General features: G+C 45.0%; 1 protein-coding gene across 1 annotated transcript in view; it reads left to right on the plus strand.

The window, feature by feature from the left end:
• Positions 1 to 19247, plus strand: part of LOC126152666 (high-affinity choline transporter 1-like) — a 472314-nt gene that overhangs the window by 356939 nt on the left and 96128 nt on the right. The window contains exon 6 of the mRNA XM_049916021.1: positions 14051 to 14200. Coding sequence (XP_049771978.1) covers positions 14051 to 14200 — 150 coding nt within the window. The remainder of the gene's footprint in view (positions 1 to 14050; positions 14201 to 19247) is intronic.

Genomic DNA, 19247 nt, shown 5'->3' on the forward strand with positions numbered 1-19247 from the left:
GGCATGATCCGTATAAGTCTACGGAAGTCAGTACACATCCTTCAACGAGAGCCCACGAGAGTTCTTGGGGAGAATGATCGAATAGGACGACCACAAACGCGTCTGTCAAGCTTGCCCCACGATGGAGTTAGCTCGGGAATCACCGCCGGCTATTCCATTACTTCAATGTCCAGGCTTCGCAAGACATCCCTGCTGACGCTCGTTACATAGGCCCTGGCGTTAGAAAACATTCATGGTCACCGCCATTCCCAGCAGCCACCGCAGAAACTACACTACTACCCATTAAAATTGCTACACCAAGAAGAAATGCAGATGGTAAACAGGTATTCATTGCAAATTATACTAGAACTGACATGTGATTACATTTTCACGGGTGCATAGATCCTGAGAAATCAGTACCCAGAACAACCACCTCTGGCCGTAATAACGGCCTTGATACGCCTGGGCATTGAGTCAAACAGAGATTGGATGGCGTGTACAGGTACAGCTGCCCATGCAGCTTCAACACGATACCACAGGTCATCAAGAGTAGTGACTAGCGTATTGTGACGAGCCAGTTGCTCGGCCACCATTGACCAGACGTTTGCAGTTGGCAAGATATCTGGAGAATGTGCTGGCCAGGGCAGCAGTCGAACATTTTCTGTATCCAGAAACGCCCGTACAGGACCTGCAACATGTGGTCGTGCATTGTCCTGCTGAAATGTAGGGTTTCGCAGGGACTGAATGAAGGGTAGAGCCACGGGTCGTAACACATCTGAAATGTAATGTCCACTGTTCAAAGTGCCGTAAATGCCAACAAGAGGTGACCGAGACGTGTAACCAATGGCACCCCATAGCACCACGCCGGGTGATACGCCAGTATGGCGATGACGAATACGCGCTTCCAATGTGCGTTCACTACTATGTCGCCAAACACGGATGCGACCATCATGATGCTGTAAACAGAACCTGGATTCATCCGAAAAAATGACGTTTTGCCATTCGTGCATCCAAGTTCGTCGTTGAGTACACCATCGCGGCGCTCCTGTCTGTGATGCAGCGTCAGGGTAACTGCAGCCATGGTCTCCGAGCTGATAGTCCATGCTGCTGGAAACGTCGTCGAACTGTTCGTGCAGATGGTTGTTGTCTTGCAAACGTCTCGATCTGTTGACTCAGGGATCGAAACTTGGCTGCAGGATCCGTTACAGCCATGCGAATAAGATGCCTTTCATCTCGACTGCTAGTGATACGAGGCCGTTGGGATCCAGCACGACGTTCCGTATTACCCTCCTGAACCCATCGATTCCATATTCTGCTAACAGTCATTGGATCTTGACCAACGCGAGCAGCAATGTCGCGATACGATAAATCGCAATCGCGATAGGCAGCAATCCGACCTTTATCAAAGTCGGAAACGTGATTGTACGCATTTCTCCTCCTTACATGAGGCATCACAACTATGTTTCACCAGGCAACGCCGGTCAACTGCTGTTTGTGTATAAGAAATCGGTTGGAAACTTTCCTCATGTCAGCACGTTGTAGGTCTCGCCACCGGCGCCAACCTTGTGTGAATGCTCTGAAAAGCTAATCATTTGCATATCACAGCATCTTCTTCCTGTCAGCTAAATTTCGCGTCTGTAGCACTTCATCTTCGTGGTGGAGCAATTTTAATGGCCAGTGGTGTATTTGATGTATTGTCTGGCGGTATGGCGATCATGGACAACGACAAGATCGAATGGTTGTCAACACTGAAGCCACCCACAGCTTCGCAGAAGCTTGGAAAGCGATTTCCTGGACAACATTGGGTAAGTACCGCTCACCGCGCGTGTCCGCACACGAAGACAGCAATCATCTTGCGTCAGAGGATATTTGGGGTCGTCTGAGTATAAAATGTTACGCCAGTGACAAAATTTCCATTGACATGGAAACGGCACAGCTGGGTCTAAGATTCTTTCTCGTAACCTGTTCATTACAGTTTGAGCGGACACTGCGGTTACATGGCCCTTCTGATATCGCCTTTCAGTCCTCCGGCGATATCCGTACGACACAAGGCTTAGATGGCCAGATATCCGTCATCACGTTGGGTTGTAATGCGACCATATCCAATGTTTCCCTGTAACGTGTCCACAACCTACGGATGACACAGAGAATCACTGCAGCAACACAGACGAAAGTCTAGCCTTTCTGGGTCAAACTAATGGCTCTTGCAACTGGCACTGACCTAAGATGTCGCAGTACATGTGCTTTGTTAAATAAAATATCTACAAATGACAATTGCCGTATGTGCATCCCATTAGAGAACAATGGGGCACTGGCACTCATTTCCTTCTGAGGGGTAACCTGACGCTGATGCAAAATACAGGCAACAGAGGTCTAATGATTTTAATAATTGCCTACATTGAAAGCGAAGATCTCAAGCCATGTAACAACACCACAGGTACCGCTTGTATTAAAACAGATTTAACACACCGGACGTTCATAAAAGTATCCCCCTGATTATTTCGAACAGTGTACATAATTACCTGGGAAGCATTCTTTACATGTTCTTCTTTTCCATTCTGTGTTCTAGGATACATAATCCGCTAAAGGAATTTACTGCAGTATTTTTGTGTGAAATAATGGCCACTGACATATTAAAACCTCAAAGGATCTACCATGGAATACAAAACTACTTTTTTTGCACTCAGAAAAATTCTTTCTGTCTTTGCTGAAGAAAATATGTGTATTCTAGAAGTTACACCTACAATATGGTGTAATGGCAATTTTTACACCAACATGCATTGCAGTCTTATTTTTTCAGCAAAGAATGTTGTCATTCATATAGCAAAATAAGTAGAATAGATGACAGACAATGTCGAAAGTAACATTGTGTTCATTATTTTTTTACACCGTGAGTGGACAATTAAATGACATCAAGTGTATCTGCTTGAAATTCCGTAATAATAATAAAAACTGTAATAATAAATCTTATATCTGTAAGCTTTCGGATCGTTGTATTTATAGTAAAGTTTGATTTGTCAGGCTGCATTATATTTCAAATTTCTAAAACACTTGACTATTCAATCTCTCTGCTGTGACCTTTTTCAGGATTGTTCTCGTGGTTCGATGTGGTTGAACTCCCAACGAAGCGATCGAAATGTCGAGTATTTCGAACTTTGTACAGGAGCGTAACGAGGGCTAACGAATCAGATGTTACTATCGATAATTGTAATATACTAGCTGACGAACCAGGCATTGCCCGATTATTCATTTTGCTGTTTTTTTTTATTAGAAACGGAAATAAAAAATAAACTGTTCTTGTAGTGAACTATTCAGAAAATTTCATTTCCTTGCATTCGTGAAAACACCACTTAAATTATGAAACAGTCGCACAACCCCGAAATATGAACGAGGGTTAGTCAAATGAAAACCTTAAATATTTTTTTAAATATTATTTATTGTGCAGAATTGGTACAAAGCTGTATCACGTTTCAACATAATCTCTCCCACGCTCAATGCAAGTCCTTCAGCGCCTACAGAGTGCATAAATCCCTTTAGAAAAAAATTATTTTGGTAGCCCGCGCAATCACTCACGTACCGCGTTGTGTATCTCCTCATCAGAACGGAACTTCTTTCCTCCCATTCCGTCTTTGAGTGGTCCAGCCATATGGAAATCACTTGGGGCAAGGTCTGGTGAGCATGATGGGTGAGGAAGACACTCAAAATGCAGGTCTGTGATTTTTGCAACTGTTGTACGGGCAGTGTGGGGCCTTGCATTGTCATGTTGCAAAAGGACACCTGATGACAGCAATCCACGCCGCTTTGATTTTATTGCAGGCCGCAGATGATTTTTTAGAAGACCTGTGTATGATGCACTGGTGACAATGGTCCTTCTAGACATGTAATGCTCCAGAATGACGCCTTTTTCGTCCCAAACGAGAGTCAGCATAACCTTCCCTGCTGATGGTTCTGTTCGAAACTTCTTTGATTTTGGTTTTGAGGAATGGCGCCATTCCTTGCTCGCTCTCTTCATTTCCGGTTGGTGGAAGTGAACCCAAGTTTCGTACGAGCAACGATTCTTGCAAGGAAGTCATCACCTTCTCATTCAAAGCGCCGAAGAAATTCTTCAGAAGCATCAACACGTCGTTCTCTCATTTCAGGAGTCAGCTGCCGTGGCACCCATCTTGCAGACACTTTGTGAAGCTGGAGCACATCATGCACAATGTGGTGTGCTGATCCGTGACTAATCTGTAAACATGTTGCAATGTCATTCAGTGTCACTCGGCGGTTTTCCTTCACTATGATTTCAACTGCTGCAATGTTCTGTGGAGTCACAACTCGTTGTGCCTGACCTGTACGAGGAGCATCTTCCACTGAAGTCACACCATTTGCTAACTTCCTACTCCATTCGTAGACTTGCTTCTGTGACAAACATGCACCACCGTACTGGATCTTCATTCGTCGATGAATTTCAATAGGTTTCACACCTTCACTACGCAAAAACCGAATAACAGAACGGTGTTCTTCCCTGTTGCAAGTCGCTCGTGGGGCGGCCATCTTTATACTGATACTGCGACGGTATGCTGCCAATTACAGGCCATTCTGCACGCTGTTTGTTGTACGCTTACCAACTTACATGATAACGGCGCGGAATTTCTATTTGTTATTACAAATTTAAAGTTTCCATTTGACTCGCCCTCGTATAATGAATAAAGGTGTAGGTATAGTACCCACATGATTCGCGGCAGCTCCCGTACGCTGGGCGCAGCTGTTTCGCGTCTCTAAGACGCGATTTCGTAACCTTCCCTGTGGCAACAACTCTTCATAGCCATACAGACGGCTATCGTTTTCGCCTGAAGTCGTTTGCGCTTCTCAGTCGAAAGGTGTTAAAAGCGCTTCCAGGTGTCGGGGATTTCCTTAATGTGACTAGACTGTAGGAGTGCCTTAGTAGTAAAGAATAAATGTATTAAAAACTTCATGCATGATGCGGCATTTCCTCGCGCATCTCAGTTTTTATTACGTCATTCTGATGAGTTATGTGTCGTACAATGATATATTTGCGTGCGTACATTCCGCGGCGTATGTGGATTCTGCTTACGAAATTTATTGCGAACACAGTTAGTAAAATGGTTCAAATGGCTCTGAGCACTATGGGACTTAACATCTATGGTCATCAGTCCCCTAGAACTTAGAACTACTTAAACCTAACTAACCTAAGGACATCACACAACACCCAGCCATCACGAGGCAGAGAAAATCCCTTACCCTGCCGGGGATCGAACCCGGCAACCCGGGCGTGATAAGCGAGAACGCTACCGCACGACCACGAGATGCGGGCCACAGTTAGTAACACAGAAGTAATACAGTTAAACACCATGCTTGATGCGGCAGTTTTTCACGCACTCATCGTTTATGACGTCATATCTCATTCACTATGGAAATGAGCGTTTGGTGTCATTGGCCGGGAGGCCCCTTACGGGGCAGGTTCACTATGAGAGGTAGGTAGTTCTTACCCCACCAGCAGGTTGTGAGATGTAGAACACAAACACAAACGCACGCGCAAACAAATACATAAGTATATACACAGATACATTTTAATAATATTTATTGATTCCATGAGGTTTCGAGATTGCAGTCGGATGACTTCCATATCTTGCCTCTTGTCGTGATATATGGACTTCATATCTTCAGTTGAGTTTTGAACTCTCATTGCTGATCTCCACAGTAGATCCCACTTCAAATAGCGTAAAACTCACCTGAAGGTGGCTGAATGTTTGTCAGCTGAAATATCGTGATTAGATGTCGTAGTCCAACTGCAATCCCGAAACCTCATGGAATTCCGATTACGCCGGGAAAATTTCAAGATTCGCAATAACAATAATATTAACGTCGTGTGAATTCCTGCTTGGAGCAAACCTTTCGATTCGACCCCCCTCCCGTAGTTTGCCCGCCACTTTCGCCGCGCTTTTGCTTGATCAGCTTCTTACTTGGCCATTTCAGAAAAATCTGGTGCTGGTCACTGGGAACGAATGGAGCACTACCACATCAGTAGCTAGTGAAACTAAGTACGGCGTCACAGAACCACGCAAGTTGACCGAGGTGGCGCCAAATCGATGATTTTCACTGCACTGTGAGCCTCGAGACGTTTACACTGAGCTGACAAAAGTCATGGGATACTTCCTAAAAATCGTGTCAGGCCCCCTTTTGCCCAGCGTAATGCACCAGTGCGACTTGGGATGGATTCAACAAGTTGTTGGAAGAGCCCTGCAGAAATATTGAGCCCTTCTACCTCTTCAGCCATCCATAACGAAAGTGTTGTCGATGTAGGATTTTGTGCAGCAACTGACCTATCCATTATGTCCCAGAGATATGCTGTAGGATTCATGTCGGGCGATCTGGGTGGCCAAACATTCGCTCGAAAAGTCCAAGATATGCTTACGTGGTGCATTGTCGACTATAAGAATTTCATCTTTGTTTGGGAAGATGAAGTCCATGAATGGGAGAAAATTGCCTCCAAGTAGCCAAACATATATTTCCAGTGAGTTATCGGTTCAGTCGGAGGATCCAGTCCGTTCCACACAAACACAGCCCACACCATTGTGGAGCCACTACCAGCTTGCACTGTGCCTTGTTGACAGCTTGAGGCCTTGGCTTCGTAGCGGTCTACGCCACACTTGAACCTATCTTCAGCTCTTACCAACTTAAGTACGGACTCATCTGACCACTTCGTGGTTATCCAATGCTAGGGTGAAACCGATAAGGTCACGAGAGGCACTGCAGGCGATGTGCTGTTAGCAGAGGCACTCGCGTCGGTCGTCTGCTGCCGCAGCTCCTTAACGCCACATTTGGGAGCACTGTCCTAAGGGGTACATTCTTCTGTTTCTTGTCTGTTAGCACTGACAATTCTATGCAAACGCTATTGCTCTCGGTCGTTACGTGAAGGCCGCTGGCAACTGCGTTATCCGCTATGAGAGGTAAAGCCTGAAATTTGGTATTCTCGGCACACTATTGACGCTGTGGATCTCGGAATATTGAATTCCCTAACGATTTCCAAAATTGAGCGCCCCGTGCGTCTAGCTCCAACTACAATTCCACGTTCAAAGTCTGTTAATTAGCGTAGAGCAACAGCGATAATCATGTCAGAAACCTTTTCATACACAACTGACCATTAAAATTCCTACACCAAGAAGAAATGCAGATGATAAACGGATATTCATTGAACACATCTAGAACTGACATGTAATTACATTTTCATGCAATTTGGGTGCATAGATCCTGAGAAATCAGTCCCCAGAACAACCACCTTGATACGCCTGGGCATTGAGTCAAACAGAGCTCGGATGGCGTGTACAGGTACAGCTGCCCATGCAGCTTCAACACGATACCACAGTTCATCAATAGTAGTGAGTGGCGTATTGTGACGAGCCAGTTGCTCGGCCACCATTGACCAGACGTTTTCAATTAGAGAGAGATCCGGAGAATGTGCTGGCCAGGGCAGCAGTCCAACATTTTCTTTATCCAGAAAGGCCCGTACAGGACCTGCAACATGCGGTCGTGCATTATCCTGCTAAAATGTAGGGTTTCGCAGGGATCGAATGAGGGGTAGAGCTACGGGTCATAAAACATCTGAAATGTAACGTCCACTGTTCAAAGTGCCGTCAATGCGAACAAGATGTGACAGAGACGTGTTACCAATGGCACCCCATAGCACCACGCCGGGTGATACGCCAGAATGGCGATGAAGAATATACGCTTCCAATGTGTGTTCACCGCGATGTCGCCAAACTCGGAAGCGACCATCAAGATGCTGTAAACAGAACCTGGATTCATCCGAAAAAATGACGTTTTGCCATTCGCGCACCCAGGTTCGTCGTTGAGTACACCATCGCAGGCGCTCCTGTCCGTGATGCAGCGTCAAGGGCAACCGCAGCAATGGTCTCCGAGCTTATAGTCCATGCTGCTGCAAACGTAGTCGAACTGTTCGTGCAGATCGTTGTCGTCTTGCAAACGTCCCCATCTGTTGACTCAGGGATCGAGACGTGGCTGCACGATCCGTTACAGCCATGCGGATAAGACGCCTGTCATCTCGACTGCTAGTGGTACGAGGCCGTTGGGATCCAGCACGGCGCTCCGTATTACCCCCCTGAACCCACCGATTCCATATTCTGCTAACAGTCATTGTATCTCGACCAAACCGAGCAGCAATGTCGCGATACGATAAACCGCAGTCGCGATAGGCTACAATCCGACCTTTATCAAAGTCGGAAACGTGATTGTACGCATTTCTCTTCCGTACATGAGGCATCACAACAACGTTTCACCAGGCAACGCCGGTCAACTGCCGTTTGTGTATGAGAAATCGGTTGGATACTTTCCTCATGTCAGCACATTGTAGGTGTCGCCACCGGCGCCAACCTTGTGTGAATGCTAAGCTAATCATTTGCATATCACAGCATTTTCTTCCTGTCGGTTAAATTTCTCGTCTGTAGCACGTCATCTTCGTGGAGTAGCAATTTTAATGGCGTGTAGCATATGAATCACCTGATTACACATGACAGCTCCGCTATTGCACTGTCTTTATATATATTATGTGCGTGATGCTAGTGCCACCTGTGTGTGTACATATCGCTGTCCCATGACTGGTGACCTCAGTGAACATCACTTCTCAACAGCTCGTGCCTGCGTGACCTGCTGGCTGGATTCGCAGAGCTGCTAGCTTCCGCATTCGGGAACTGCGGCTCACCGAAACCGGTTCCAGAGCGATAACTTTTGTTATTCCCCGCCACCTTACGACTCACTTGTTAACAGCTTCACCTGCTTTCCTCAAATCCGGTTTCTGTAAACGTATTTCCCAATATAGTTTTCGCTACCAGGTGTCATCTCTGACAGTAGGTAATGATAACAATGCAAATTCATTACGCTCGTCACTGCGTTATCAGGTTGTTATTTGCTTGTTTCAAATGTCGGTTAATGTGGTCAGTGTGATTTTGAGGCAGAAGTGATGGAAAAGAAGTAGTATTATTGAACTAACCAAGTATTTAAATCATTTACTTTATGTAATCAAAGATAAGATTATCTTCATGAGATGGAAAAAGATACATGACTACTCATATTGCAGCTAATTTACCAAAAAGAAAACTCATTCCGTTGCTGGCGATAAAGATATTCGCTAATCGTGTGCACAGAAATAGGATTCCAAGATTTTAAACATGGCTGCAACAGAAACTGTTGAAATTCTTCACGATAAAGGATGACAGCCAAAAACAGTTGCAGGATAAAAATTTATTAAAATTCTTGACCAAGGTTTCGGTACATATAAACATACCTTCATCAGAAGTAAAAAATCTAAAATTACATCATGCAATGGAGATTAATAAAACAATTGTGCCTTCTGATGAAGGTATATTTATATGTACCGAAACCTTGGTCAAGAATTTTAATAAATTTTTATCCTGCAACTGTTTTTGGCTGTCATCCTTTATCGTGGAGAAATAGGACTGTCTCTTTTCTCAATTACAATTTTTTTAACCATTTCCAATCTCAAAACGTTGTAGTAGAATGATGTAATCACGACGTATTCTATTCGAAACGCACGTGATCCGAGTAGAGGTAGGTAACAGGTTTCTCAGTATGAGTTCCCTGAGTTCCTCTGCCTTTCTGAGATTAAACTTATCGTCCGGTTCTGGCCTTAGTTCCATCTTTTAACTGGCCGCCCAATGTTTCTCTTTCCTTTGGATTTGGATTGTAAGGTCGCCTTTAGAATGCATGTTTCTTTCATTCGTTCCAGGTGTTCCTTACAGTTTTTTCCTTCTATTTTGTCATTAACTCTAAAAACGTTCAGATCTTGCTTACTGTTTTGTTTAAAAATCCTGTCTAACTTAGTGCAACCTTTGAGTGCTCGTAAAAATTTCATTGTAGCCGCCTGTACATGGCTGCAATCTTATCGCTTCATAAGCCGCGATTCATTGGCATGCGGAAGACCAATTTAGAGCCACCACCTTATAGAGTCTCATTTTTGTCTCTTCGTGCATCTTTCAGTGTTTAGTTATATTGCCATATATATGCGTAACTTAATATCGACATCCCTACCTTCGTTAAAAGTAATATAACTCCCTACGTAAATAAAATGCTGAACTTGTTACAAAGTCGATCTTCAATTACAGTTTTGTTTTTTGCCGGCAGGAGTGGCCAGGCGGTTCTAGTCTCCACAGTCTGGAGCCGCGCGACCGCTACGGTCGCAGATTCGAATCCTGCCTCGGGCATGGATGTGTGTGTGATGTCCTTAGGTTAGTTAGGTTTAAATAGTTCTAAGTTCTAGGGGACTGATGACCTCAGAAGTTAAGTCCCATAGTGCTCAGAGCCATTTGAACCATGTTTGTTTTGTGCTGGGCATTTCCCACAGTATGCCACTGTCTTAGTTTAATTTACAGCTGTCTTGAAATTGTAGTCCCTTACAGTTAAGTTTAATCAGTTTCAAAGAAGTTCCCTGCCATGCTTGAAGGAAAAGCGACTCAATAGGCCGGCCACGGTGGCCGAGCGGTTCTACGCGCTTCAGTCTGGAACCACGCGGCTGCTACTGTCGCAAGGTTCGAATCCTGCCTCGGGCATGGAAGTGTGTGATGTCCTTAGGTTAGTTAGGTTTAAGTAGTTCTAAGTCTAGAGTACTGATGACCTCAGATGTTAAGTCCCATAGTGCTTAGACCCAAGGTAAGGACTCAACAGTTACCAAAACATTATAAAGGTAATGAAGATCTCATTGAAGCTGAACTTCTGCTCACTACACTATAGGTGGCAAAAAATAACGACGCACCACGAAGGAGCTATGCAAACTGGTCGCAAACTGAAATTCGTACAGGTATCGACGGGAATTGCAAAACTGTAAACTTTGGCGGCCGATGGATGAACATGTGATCCTGTAGCGCAATTTCACGGCGCAACTGGCAAGGATAGTAAACAGGTGACATGTCGATACCAGCGCATAACATCTCTGCGAATTTCACACAGTGTACACAACTGGACAGTAACTATGCCTCGCAGAAAGGTCCTTGGACAATAAACGCAAATGTCAGCAGTTGAGAGAAGACGTGTTGTTGGGCTGAAAAAAGCCGGTTGGAGTAATCGGCGAATCGCTCGACATTTGAATAGGAGCGATACCACCATTCGACGATTTTGGCGGGAATGTGTGAACCGTGACTGAATATAGCGCCATGAAGAAAGCGGTCGACCTAGATAGACGACAGAACGAGAGGAATGATCAATCCTCAGAAAGGCACTCAGGACCCCGCCGCTATCATTATCATCGACCCGTCACGCAACTCGTGCTTCAGCGACCCCTGGGACCATTAATAGGCGGCTCACAAAAGTGGACTGACCTCTCGGCGCCCCTTGTGCCGACTGCCAACAAGCCCGTTTGCAGTGGTATCAGGCCCATTCAGCCTGGAATATCATTGAGTGGAGTAGAACTCTCTTCAGTGATGAATCTCGCTTCGAAATGAGCCCCAATGACCAGCGTAGAAGTGTCTGGAGACGGCCTGGGTGCCTATACTGTATCATTCCGCCATTGTGCCGATCGTTTCGGTACTCAAGAGCACCGAACGGTCTAGTACTCGAATTAGAGTCCGTGCATTATTCAGTATGCATTTCGATAGCGATACCGTTCGGATCTAGAGAACGGAAGTGCTGTTGTCGGTTCGCGTCGCGCAAGCCAATCAGAAGGAAGCGGCCGCAGATCCGCGCATGCGCACTGCAGCGCGCACAGCGCCACGAACACAAAGCGGCTAGCTAGCCTCGGGCATGGACGTGTGTGTGATGTCCTTAGGTTACTTAGGTTTAAGTAGTTCTAAGTTCTAGGAGACTGATGACCTCAGAAGTTACGTCCCATAGTGCTCAGAGCCATTTGAACCATTTTTGAAACTTGTAAACACGTTTTGATAATTACTAACTGAACCATTTGTTGGAAAAAGAACACAAAGTCACTACTAACGTCAGTTCACATTCATGTAATATACGTAAGCAGGGCCGATGTCTTGATATTTAATGATCTTTAAACACTTATCTGCATAAAAATGACACATATTTTGAGATAATAAAACTTTTTTTTATGTAATCATTCACAGTAACAACCTAACCTAACCATATTTCTAACAATGGAAAATAGTCTATTAAGACCTCACTTTCCAACTGTATGCGTCCTCTGTTGATTCTTTAGTAACACAATCATTAAATCCAAAGCTAAGACCGCTAAATATGTTTAAAATAACAAATTATAGGTGTACATAAACCACAGTTCACCGATCGACAGGGCCACACCTAAATCCAAAACCTCTGGGTACAATTGTCGTAAAATCGGTGGGAGGACCGTTCGGTAACAAGTCTCAGAAACTTACTGAATAGGATATTGCGATAAAGAACCAAAACTGACGTCACTACCGAGACTAACCTACTACACCGATCGGTATGAACGATACAGAATAGAGCCCCTGAACAGCGTGGTGTACCAACCTGACTGTCGCCTGTCATACAGACTGACAGCCAGGAGTGGTGGTCTGGGCAGCCATTTGATTTCACAACAGGACAATTTTGCTTGTCATCCGCTGCATCATTACAGCACAGCGGTACGTCCACAGTATTTTACGCCACGTTTTGTTGCCCTTGAAGGGAAGCCATCTAGGGATTACATTTCAGCAAGATGGTGCCCGCCCGCACACAGCGGCAGTTTCTATTGTTTGTTTTCATGCTTGCCAAACCCTACCTTGGCCAGGAAGATCACCAGATATCCCCCAGTTGAGAATGTTTGGAGCATTATGGTCAGGGCCCTCCAACCAGCTCAGGATTCTGACAATCCAACTCGCCAGTTGGACAGAATCTGGCTCGATATCCCACTGTAGGGCATCCAACAACTCTATGAATCAATGACAAGCCGAATGAGTTCTTGCTTAAAGGCTAGAGATGGACCAACGCATTATTGACTTGCTCAGTTTGTGAAACCGTTTCTCTTGAGTAAACCATCCAATTTGTCTCAAATTGTAATAATTTATTAGCCTGTACATGTACATGGCCCACGGCCAGATCATCGAAATTAAGCGCTGTCGGGCTGGGCTAGTACTCGGATGGGTGACCGTCCGGTCTGCCGGGTGCTATTGGCAAGCGGGGTGCACTCAGCCCATCTGAGGCAAACTGAGGAGCTAGTTGATTGAGAAGTAGCGGCTCCGGCCTCGGAAACTGACACACGGCCGGGAGAGCGGTGTGCTGACCACATGCCCCTCCGTATTCGTATCCAGTGACACCTATGGGCTGAGGATGACACGGCAGCCGGTCGGTACCGTTGGGCCTTCATGGCCTGTGCGGGAGGAGTTTTGTACATGTACATCACATCTAGCGAATTCTGTCCCATGCGGATAATATCTTCGTGGTGTGTCGTTTCTTTGTCTTAGAGTGTATACCGGTATAGTTGATTTCCGTAAACCTGTTTCTTTCCTGTTGTTCTTTCCCATCGAATGAGGTGCGCTGTTTCCATGATCTTTATCAAACGTATTTCTGCTTCTTAATTTTGTGACCAGATACCCTTCTTGTCGCCACAGTTGTCAGTTAACCTAAGGCTTCATCTGCATCTGAATCGTGTTAACATTGTTCTCCGTGCTGTCTCATTTTAACTGTTTGTGTATTTTTTGGAGGCAGAGACTGGAGACTATCCCAGAATTTGTTTGAACGAGAGAGGAAAACTAGCTAAAATCCACATCGGCCATCGCTAACAATACCGCTGAAAGGAAACGCTGTTATTTCCAATAGCAGTATGCCAGAATTATGAAAAAGCATCAGCTGTTTCCTTTTTATACCAGTAATGAAATGTAACATAAGATCTGCGCTTTTCCTACGACACCGACGTGATGTCACGAGATTTGGAATGGGAAATTTATGCTTGCGAGTCTACATTATTGGATTGTGAATTTCGCTACGTGCATCTTGATTTCAGATGACATCGTAATGACCTCCCCTTGGGTGCATTAGACTTCTCTTTGCTGTATTGTGTAGCCCTAGCCTAGTTATCCAATAAATTGCTCAATGTCAGAAAAACTGTGACTGCGTTTTCCAGGTGCTGTCGGCGCCGTTTGCGTACTCGCACCCCGCCGTCGACCATTCTGCCGTAGCGTCCGCTGATTGGCTGGGCACTCTCAAACAGGAGGACATCGGCGAGTGGGCGGACCTCTTGCTCATGATGGTCTTCGGCGGACTCTCCTGGCAGGTAAGACACGCGTCGAACCTCAGCGTTGCTCACGAAATGTGCCTCAGACATGCGTATTAGGTACAAAGCGATGCAACCAAACACAGACACTGCGGGCGTCATTTCTGAGTTTTTACCTCCTTGTATTTCTACTGGAATGGAATCATTGACGTTCTTCAGTTCACACCATCGTAATGTCACGAGATCAGACATGGGAAAATTAAGCTCGTGAGTCTAATAAATTATCAGAGGACATCGGTGATTGGACGGGCCTCATGCTCGCGATGGGCTTCGACCGACTCTCCTGGCAGGTAAAACACGCGTCCAACCTGAGCGCTATTCGTGTGCTGTAACGCTGGACTCGTGTGCGACTATTACAAATAAAGGTGCTAGGCACTTGTATTCCGTGCACTGGGATGGCTAGCAAAGGATGCGTGCCAAATACTGTCTCAGCAAATCATAAAACAGAGAATAAACAAGAGTTACACCAACATTTACAATTTAAAAAAGAAACTTAAGATCGAAACAAGATTGACACAAGAAAACAGGTATTTAATAGTGGAAAATCCTATAAAGTAATAGCAAAAGTCGGTAGTGTGGGGAGAGTGGTCGCCCTCTCGCTTTTCAGGAAACGCTTACTTAAGGGAAGATGCTGTCTGCTTTTGGTTCTCTCTTACTTACCAGTCAGAAGATCTGCGGCTCACTTCTTTCGCAGACTTCATGGCACTCAGTTCTGTGGGAGACATTGTGGCACTCGCTTCTAGTGGAGATCTGATCGACTGTAGATTAGACGAGTAGGTGGAGTGGAATGTCCTCTTGTTAACTGCAGTGGCGTTGGATTCATTTCTGCCCGCACAGCTTAAACCAGATTTATATTTCCGGTACGTATGTAAGATGTTTGTGTGTGTTGTTACCAGCAATTATGTTTATTTAATAAACTTAAATAAATATAATGGCATGTTTATTGTAGTATTCACGCAGCTAGTGACGCGGTCGTAACCCATGAATAGTAACGTATTTGTCGTAGGTTCAATTAACTTCCTCTCGTTGAGTGCCGGTCGTTGCGCACAGGGGCACCCAGGGATCGGGCTAATCTCAGCAATGCCACGAGCGTTTATAAGTCTATCATTAAAAATCGGCCGGCCGGAGTGGCCAAGCGGTTCTAGGCGCTTGTGTCTGAGTTCTCGGGGACTGATGACCTCAGAAGTTAAGTCCCATAGTGCTCAGAGCCATCTGAACCATTAAAAATCGCATGCATTCTGTGACATTTTCAAAAACTTTTAAGCATATGTACTGTTTTATCATAGCATCTGAAAACCCAAATCAGGGCGCCAACGGGCGAAAACGACGTTGTGGGGGAGTAGCTAGTTTGTCTTTTGCCGTTCACGTAAAACCGAACTTCGTCGTTATATAAACTGTGGGTTTAGGACCTAACTGTTTCTACAAAGTCTACACAGCTCAAGGTGTTCACTCATCTCTTTATGCTTCCGGTCCACAGGCCACTATTATGTCAGCACAGCACTTGCATTGTTGCGAGTGGTGAGAAAATGGAGGGTGTGCTGCTGAATAAAAATTGTTAATCTTCAGTCTAATTCAAATACACTGAACTACATTCCAGATGGGACACATATACCAAATTGCAAATTGAGAAAATTTCACTGACACAGTCTTTTTCATTACACCTGTAGCCGTCATTGAATATTTGTACACGTCCAATTGTTTGACGCTATATTTTACAAGTGCCGCATAACTTAGTATATGTGTTGTGAAATGAATATTTCATCATCAAAAGCACTGCCTATTGGATTTTGTGATAATACAGAATGTAACAATGTTCTCAATACGTAATGCATGTTGCATAGTAAACCAATGAAGGGCACATTAGTACACGTAGAGTTCTAGTGTTGCTGTGTTATCCTTAGCTGAACAGCAAAGAGTTTACCACTGACTTTGCCCTGCGAACGATTTCAAGACGTCTGCAAACAGAGGCATGATTGTTTATCAGAAGCGGAAAGGGAAAAGAACTCAAGTTAGAATTTTGAGTTTTTAAAACTCGGGTGCAAACTTAAGAGACTCTGAAGGTGCTTCAGAAGAACTTGGCTTGATGGTTTTCGTGACTTACTCGGTAGAATGTCCGAGAAATAAACCACAACTGGCTACATACCGAGACTTCAAACGCTTTAATTTATGTGAAATTGCGACTGAGGCGCAAAAAATAGTTTGGTAGACGTTTTCTATTCCCATCTCGGGCACAAACGAAAAACTTCATGAATTTAGTAACAAATTTACTCAACTATATGACATACATACTTCACTAAAGACCGAATAAGTAAAGAGGAAACCTAAAGCTTGGCTAACGAAAACAGTTCATCAGCATCAGAGATGCTGTACATTGGGCATACAAACCGCGACCTACGCCTGAAATTCATATTACTTGGTGTCACAGTCCTTTGAAATCAGGTTATATAGAAGAATGCTAACCGCATCACTAATGAAGAAGGACTGAATCTAATGTTGTAGTAAAGAGGTTTACGCCACAACTTGAGTAAAAGTAAGGATCAGTTGACAGAGTACATGCGGAGGCATCAAGGAGTCATCAGTTCGGTAACTGAGGGGTCTAGGTATAAAAATTATAGAATGAGGCCAAAGCCTGGTTACAGTGGAAGTGACAATAGTTAACAGTTACGCCATGGACAGCATGGCCAGCTGCATCAAACCAGCCTTCCGACTAAAAAGCGCAACCACAACAACAAATATCACGCAACACATAAGACGAATTGAGGTATTTTGTTCGTATCACCTTGTTCTGAGTCCGGAGTCGACTGAGAGAAACACTATTGCTGTTATCGTTTGATATCTTAAAACTTTTTATATGAAACCGAGTTCATCTTTTGAAGCACCTACAGAATAATCATGTCACTTTTATTTTGTACTACCCAGTAGTCACTGATGCTGATACAAAAAATGAGAAATGATAAAATGTTCCACAGATAGCAGCTTACTAACATGCCCTGGGTGCTGAAGCGTCGCTTGCGGGCGGGAAGGTGCGCCGGCCACGTATCGAATTCGCCCGGCAGGTTAACGACAAGGGTCGGTGTACCGGCCAGCCTGGATGCGGTTTTTACGCCGGTTTGGCACATCCGGCTAGTTTAACAGCTGGCTGGTAACTAACTCAGTTACTCAATTTGAAACATTTGGAAAACTTGCGCCCAGATTGACACGAATAACACGCAGACAAGTTACGACCCGGCAGATAGCAGGATGGCGAGAGGAGGGGCATCATCAGACAACCCCTTAAATTAACCATTTCATACCCGTTTATAACCAAGCCGACCCTGAGCAGATATGGACCAGAGTCACAAGAAAAAGAAAAGGAAGAAAGGAGGATGCTACACAGCGCAAGGAAAAAAATCACTTTTTCCAAACCTGCATTGCAACGCATAAATTTGAAATTTGGCTCAAAGGTGGCTACAACCTGCCTCTGTTATACTGCAAAAGCGTGGCGCTCTGTGACGTCACCCTCAGATTCGCCGACGCTTCAAACAGCAAAGTGTCGACACATACGCAACAACAACAACAAATATCACCTAACAAATAAGACGAATTGAGGTATTTTGGTCGTATCACCTTGGTCTGAGTCCGGAGTCGACTGAGAGAAACACTATTGCTGTTATCGTTTGATAACAACTAACGGAAATTTTTTTTCTGTGCAGTGTAGGAGAGAAATTCCATGTGACTGACGGATCAACTTTGTTCCCATCCCCACCCGCAGTGTGACCAAAACTCAAACAGTAAACATCGAAGGCGACTTCCTTCAATAAACCCAAGCAAAAGAAGTGTACTACAACACAGTTTTACAACTACTTAAGAGGTGTAAGGTGGGTTAGTGACGTCACATTGGCACCAAATTTCACTATAACTTTGCTCAAGGACATAGTGGACGTGTCACATGATGGAAAGGTCAACACAACTCGTTTTATCCACATTTCATCCCTTCTTTCGAACCATGTGCGATGGAGTTCAGAACCTCGACACTATGCACAGAAATGTCGCAGTTTTCTTAAGAGTGGCCGAGAAAAGGATTTCACACACACCGCCGCTCACAATCGATAGTCAGAGCCCTCAGCAGATGGTATAAAGAGTGTCAAAGAGAACACCCTTACCCTTGGGGCGTTGATTCCTACACATTTCGCAGTCGAAAACGACAGTTCGCAGTGCGACGGGCAACAGAACGACATTCTCGACAACGTTCGACAATGCTGACATCCCCGAACGACTTAACTCTTCTCTAAGGACATCGTGGGGCTGCAACCCCCACTGAAAGTGGTATGACCCCTTTGGAGTGTAGCATGACTGAAACGTTTGCTCTGGCATATAGGATGGAACCACTAGTGACCGTTCAAAACCATTCGACGAAATCTGAATCCCATCCGAAGCAGCAAAGGGCGTTCATGCTTTTTAGGCCCTCGCAGGTCGCGCCCTCCTCTGGCGTAATCACGGTGGGATGCAACATTGACATGAGCGTGAATAAAACGGCAAACGGTCCCACCAAATCCCTCTCATTTCGGCAACATCCTCGGTGACACCGACACACCTTTGTTGAGCAGTTCAAGAATGTAATTGTCAGAAACTTCGACGCCCATTCAGCTGAGCGATGTTCCCCAGCTACCCCAGCGCCTGAGGTCACGTAACCCCTTCGACACTCTTCCTCAGCGATCCATAAGAAAACGGCGTGATTGCAACACTGAGTGTGGCGATTCCATCGCAGAGGCGTCAAAAGAAGGGGTGAAATGTGGGTAAGTGAGGGCGTGGCGACATTACCAACGAGTAGCGCGTCTACGACGGCGTTGGTCATAATTGTGGTCAAATTTGGTGCGAATATGACGTCATTAACGCACCTTACAGCTCTTATGAAATTCTGAACCTTGGTCTTTTTCTCGCATGTGTCGACACATTGCTGTTTTATGCATCGCCGACCCCGAGGGTGTCATCGCAGTGCGCCACGCTTTTGCACCATTACAAAGAAAGGTTGTAGACATCTTTCAGCCGAATTTGAAATTTACGCGTC

The sequence above is a fragment of the Schistocerca cancellata genome, chromosome 2 (genome assembly GCF_023864275.1).
Source record: "Schistocerca cancellata isolate TAMUIC-IGC-003103 chromosome 2, iqSchCanc2.1, whole genome shotgun sequence".
NCBI classification, from domain to species: domain Eukaryota; kingdom Metazoa; phylum Arthropoda; class Insecta; order Orthoptera; family Acrididae; genus Schistocerca; species Schistocerca cancellata.